This window comes from Propithecus coquereli, unplaced genomic scaffold (assembly GCF_000956105.1).
Source record: "Propithecus coquereli isolate 6110/MARCELLA unplaced genomic scaffold, Pcoq_1.0 Scaffold90, whole genome shotgun sequence".
Classification (NCBI taxonomy): Eukaryota; Metazoa; Chordata; class Mammalia; order Primates; family Indriidae; genus Propithecus; species Propithecus coquereli.
Window position 1 is genome coordinate 2,956,201 of NW_012155285.1, and position 6,164 is coordinate 2,962,364.

General features: G+C 38.5%; 1 protein-coding gene and 1 pseudogene across 1 annotated transcript in view; both read right to left on the reverse strand.

The window, feature by feature from the left end:
• CD2AP (CD2-associated protein) overlaps positions 1-6,164 on the reverse strand; it is a gene marked incomplete at its 3' end in the record, with an annotated part of 120,353 nt that overhangs the window by 16,252 nt on the left and 97,937 nt on the right. The window contains exons 12-13 of the mRNA XM_012664643.1: positions 5,921-6,086; positions 3,023-3,165 (exon numbers count right to left, since the gene is read on the reverse strand). Of these exons, the coding sequence (XP_012520097.1) occupies positions 3,023-3,165; positions 5,921-6,086 (309 nt within the window). The remainder of the gene's footprint in view (positions 1-3,022; positions 3,166-5,920; positions 6,087-6,164) is intronic.
• Positions 3,627-4,479, reverse strand: LOC105826640 (annotated as a pseudogene).

The following is a 6,164-nucleotide window of genomic DNA, read 5'->3' on the forward strand; positions in this document are numbered from 1 at the left end:
AAAAGTGGAAGAAATAAGAACAGCAGCTTGGAAATTAGCTGTTAATTTTCTTGCCACTGCACTCTAGCCACGGTGCAGAGCAGGACCCGGTTTATTTGAAGAACAACAACAACAAAAAAAAAAAACTAGAAGTTTTCAAACCCTACTCCACAAAGACTCTGTTTATTTAAATGAAGAGTAAGTAGTGACTATGAATGAAAGACAAGAATAGGATCGGAGAACCAAGTACACAGAACTTTTCAATCACTAATAGTTTGAAACATGTATTATTTTTACTAGGAATGTAGCAAAGCAAACAAAGCTTGTTGGTGAATGTGTACAGAAGAAGTTTTTTTAAAAAGTAAAAATTTATTTTATCTAAATTTTTTTTTAAATGTCCACTACCTTGAGATAAGCTAAATAAAGCACATGTTTAAGAATGATACAAAGCAACAGATAAATACAGATTCTAGATGTTACTCCTTCAGTTCCCAAAGGGACTCCATCGAAATTTAAAATTGTGATAAAAATCCCAGAAAAATGTTAAAATTAAAAATATAATGGCAATATTTTATTTCCAGAGTTAAAATTGTGCAAATAATCTTTCCTCAATTATTATTTTTGAAGACAATTTCTAGCTACATTTTAAATCAAACAGAAAACATGAACTGATAAAATTTTATTTTTTCCTACTAAGCTCAATAAAAAGGAATGCAGGATATTTTTTTAAAAACATGGAGAGGATTTTTAAAAATTTATCTGACAATAAATTTGGCCAGGCGTGGTGGCTCATGCCTGTAATCCTAGCACTCTGCTGAGAGATGGAGGCAGGAGGATTGCTTGAGGTCAGGAGGTCCAGCCCGCCTGAACTAGAGTGAGACCCCATCTCTACCAAAAGGAGAAAAAATTAGCCAGGTGTGTGGTGGCTCATGCCTACAGTCCCAGCTACTCGGGAAGCTGAAACAGGAGGATTGCCTGAACCCAAGAGTCTGAGGTTGCTGTGAGAGAGGCTGACACCACTGCACTCTATCTCGGGAGACAAAGCAAGACTTGAAAGGAGAGGAGGAGTGGAGAGGAGAGAGGAGGGGAGGAAGAAGGGAAGAAGAGAAGAGGAGGAGAGGAGGAGGAGAGGAAGGGAAGGGAATGAAGGGAGGGAGAGAGAGAGGGAGGAAGGAAGGGAGGGAGGATAGGAAGGAAAGAAAGAAAAGAGAAAAGAAAAAAGAAAAGAAAATTATCACCAGATAAAACATACTGAATATGTTTCAGTGGATTTCTCTAAAATACAATCAATATCTCAATTCTCAGAAATTAGTAAAGAATATAGTCTCATCTAGAGCAAGCAGGATCCAAATATAAAGGATCTACAAAGTATTCAAACTAAAAGACTGAAAGAAGTCACACTTAAGTCAGAACCTTTGCACTGGCAAACTAAAAAGAGGGAAGAAAAATAAGGTCACCTGAAAAATTTTGAAATGCAATAGTACATTTTACAATACAGTGACAAAAAAAAAACATCTAAGTGTAATTGGTTTTGAAGTTTAAATGTAAATATGAAATGTTAACAGTGAAGCCAAAAATATATTAAGACATTAGGAATTTTTGAAGAATATCACAGAGGGCTGGGCGCAGTGGCTGACGCCTGTAATCCTAGCACTCTAGGAGGCTGAGGTGGGAGGATTGTTTGAGGTCAGGAGTTCTACACCAACCTGAGCAAGAGGAAGACCCTGTCTCTACAAAAATTAGAAAAAATTAGCTGGGGGTGGTAACATGCCTGTAATCCCAGCTACTTGGGAGACTGAAGTAGGATAGGAGGATCCCTTGAGCCCAGGAGTTTGAGGTTGCCATGAGGTATGATGACGCCACTGCACTCTACCTGGGGCCACAGAACAAGACTGTCTCAAAAAAAGAAGAAGAAGAAAAAAAAAGAGCATAGGAAATTTAAATAGTTCTCTTTGGATTTAAGTGATTGTGGATATTCAATGTGTCTGTAGTTTACTTTGTTTAAACACAAAATATAGCATCTTCCTAGAGTTACTGTAAAAATAAGTACATGAGAAAGTGCTTTGAAAAATGTAAAAAACTAAAAACAGTTGCAAAGCACTATACAAAATAATAACCATTACTACAAATTAAGATTGTACAATGCTTTTAAAAGGGAGACTTTCGGCCAGGCGCGGTGGCTCACGCCTGTAATCCTAGCACTCTGGGAGGCCAAAGCGGGTGAATTGTTTGAGCTCAGGAGTTCGAAACCAGCCTGAGCAAGAGTGAGACCCTGTCTCTACTAAAAAAAATACAAAGAAATTAATTGGACAACTAAAAAATACATAGAAAAAATTAGCCGGGCATGGTGGCGCATGCCTGTAGTCCCAGCTACTCGGGAGGCTGAGGCAGGAGGATCACTTGAGCCCAGGAGTTTGAGGTTGCTGTGAGCTAGGCTAATGCCACAGCACTCTAGCCAGGGAAACAAAGTCAGACTCTGTCTCAAAAAAAATAAATAAAAAAAAATAACATTGAGCAAAAGAAGTAAAGTCTGCCGACATGTAGACTCACAAAAAGCATATTTTCTTGTATTGGAAACAAAAGTATCTCCAGATAAGAGAAGAAATTTTGAAAGTCTCATTAAATATAATCTAATCTGGCACTGAAAGTCTATACCATCTCATTTTTAAACTTTTAAAATTAACATGTATTCCTATCTGCCTGAGTTAGGTAGTACGGCCATACCATTATGAAGGGATAGAGTAATGGATGGATGATCTTTTTGTAACATTCATATCAGTTCTCTGACCATTATAAAAACTTATCCATTTCAGTCCTCCAATCAGTAAGACCTCTGACTAAGAAGAACCATAAAAAATTTACCTACATTATCGTCTTTCAAGTTTATTTTTCTACTTTGGCTACTAAATTTTAAACAAATTCCAATTATGTAATTTCCACTAAATCTATCCACACACAAACTGTATATACATATTTTATATAGTTTCTGAAAACTATACTGACAACTTTTTTTAATACACCACCTTGGTCCATGCTGACTTACCTGTTTCCTTAGAGCTCCTTACTACAAATGAATCAAGGTCTACTGACTTTGGTCTAAGTGGCAACTGTTCAGAATCTGGCTTTGGTTTTGATACTGGCTCAGTTTCAAATTTTGATGAAATGGTAGAAACATCCCCATTCATCCTGAAATGAGAAAAACATATGAATAAATCACTTGTATGTGAAATATGACTTTTTAAAATTGTGATTTAATAACATTAAAGATTTTATAGCATAATAATGATTACTTTCTGTTCTGTAAAACTATTTCCATAAATGTAAACCTCTACCCTAGACAGATCACAATAAAATCAAAATGTAAAAGCAATTTAATTAGCTAATATAAAATGTTAATTTATATTCATCTATTGTCAATATAAATTAACACTCAACAGAATCATTAAATTCAAGAGAAAATATGGAAAATACTTAAAAAATTAAACTGCAACAACAGAGGGACTGATTTGAAGGCAAGCAACAGTGCTAACTCAGTCAAAATGTTCAGACTGCTCCTGCATTTAAGTTTATTGGCAGTGTTTACAAAGGGAGCTGTAGGGTGGGAGGGCTGGAGCCAGAGGCTAAGTGAGCTGCCCCTCCTTGATTTCCTACAACATCTCGGTGATCAGCTGTTGCATGCACATGATGGGGAGAGACAGTACTGAGCCCTTTGACGGTCCTGGGTAGCTGAGGCCCACCGCACCCTGGGGCCATCACTCCAATGAGGAAATCTTCAGAGGGTTATCAACCAGGCCAACTTTATTCCAGAAAGCCAGCTTCCCAGCCATGACAGTAACAAACTCCACCACAGCCGTGCCTGCCTGCCTTCTTACTGGGAAGCACCAGTTTGAGAACCTCACTATACTTTTACAAAAGCCGAAAGACGTCATCTTTGAGTATCTGCCCTTTTACTCATCTTTCTTATACTTTTATTTTAACTTTAGTTTGGGGTTCCATTGCCTTCAGTATTTTCTGCCTTCCCTCTTAACCTCTGGTAAAGTTCCTGGCATATCTACTCCTGGATCAGCCTCTGCTGTTGTTCCTCCAGCTGCTGGGAACACTCTTCTAAGGTGTTCAATCTCTTGCTCTAGTGTTCTGATGCTCTGGCTCTCCCCCCTTCCTCCTCACTCACTTGGGCCTAGGCCTGCCACTCCCGGGCCTCCAGGTCAAGCTTCACTTTCTTCCTTCTCTCAAGTCTCTCAGTCCTTTCTGCTTCCTGCTTCTTGGCCTTCCTAATCTTGTCATATGCAGCTTTGGATACAGCATCAGAGTCAGTACTTCCAAGGCCTGAGAAAGCTAGTGGAAGAGTTCAGCTGCTCTGAGATTATCTAGATTTCTATCTGGGTAGCAGGTGAGGGCCTTCTGCCTATGCACCCTCTTCACCTCTTTTCCTACTACCTTCGCCTCAATGCCTAGCAGCATGGACAGGTCCATGCGTAAGAGTTCCCTGGTCACTGTCATGGTTTCGACACTGACTGGATTTGTACTAGAACTCCCAAGAGTCTCCACATGTGTGGGGACTGAGCAGGCAGAATGGTGCTGAGCCCCCTGAGAATTCACTCTTGCATTTTAATAATCAAAGCTCCAGGCCGGGCATGGTGGCTCACACCTGTTATCCTAGCATTCTGGGAGGACGGCCTGAGGTCAGGAGTTAGAGACCAGCCTGAGCAAGAGCGAGACCTTGTCTCTACCGAAAATAGAAAACCTAACTGGACGTGGTGGGGGGCACCTGTAATCCCAGCTATTCAGGAGGTTGAGGCAGGAGAATTGCTTGAGCTCAGGTTTGAGGTTGCTGTGAGCTAGGCTGACACCAAAGCACTCTGGCCCAGGTGACACAGCGAGACTCTGCCTTAAGAAAAAAAAAAGCTCCAATCAAATCACCAGAATCTGCCTGTGATCTTTGTGTATATATCCAGCTCTCAAACTTGTTTTCGATCTTTTGAGATGTTATTTATAACATTAAAATAAATTTTAACTTTTCAAAAAAAATTAAAAAGATAAAAGTATTGGTAAGCATGTGAAGAAAAGGGAATCCTTATACACAGGTGGTGATGTAAATTACTACGGTCATTATGGAAAACAGTATCGAAATTCCACAAAAAATTACAAATAGAAGTACTACATAATCTAGCAATTCCATTACTAGGTATATATCCAAAGAAAATGAAATCAGTATATGAAGAGATACCTGCACTCCCATATTTACTGTAGCACTATGCATAACAGCCAAGATATAGAAGCAACCTAAGTGTCAAGGGATGAATGAATGAATGAGGAAAACGTGGTATATAGACACAATGAAATACTATTCGGCCATAAAAAAGAAGGAAATCCTGCCATTTGTGACAATGTGAATGAATCTGGAGGACGTTACGTTAAATGAAATAAGCCAGGCACCGAAAGACAAATACCACATGATCTCACTCATAAATGAAATCTAAAAAGCTGATCTCATAGAAGCAGAGAGTAAAATGGTGGTCATTAGAGGCTGGGATGGCTAGGGGGTAGGTAGGGAGGAAAGTGGGATAATGTTGGTCAACGGATACATGAATACATATTTACAGTTAGATAAGAGAAGTTTAAGAAATCTATCATATGGTATGGTGACTATAGTTAATAACGGCATATTGTGTTCTTGAAAACTGCTAAAAGTGAATGTTAAGTGTTTTTGTCACAAAAATGATAACTATATTAGGTAACGCATTTGTTAAGTAGCTATATTTAAGCATTCCACAATGTATACATACTTCAAAACAACATGTATATGATCAGTACATACAATTTCATATGTCAATTTGAAAAATAAGAAAAAAAATTACTTCGAAATGTAGAAAAGCAATAAAGCCATTTAGGTCAAGGGAGGGTAAATCAATAAGCTAAATTAAAATTACGTAAAACTTACTTGGCCATAGGTGGCGGCGGAGGAACTGGTTTTTCAGGTCGCTTTGGGTACACTGTTCCAGGAGATTTCAATAAACTATTGGCTTTGGTGGGTGGAGTAGGCTTCTTGGGTGGGACTTGTGGAGCTGCTGGTTTAGAAGGTTTCTGTTCCAGTGCTGATTTTTCATCTGATGATTAAAAAATATTTAACAAGTTATTAAAAATCAAGATTATTTAGGTTTTTCAATTTATCAAAGTTAAAGCAG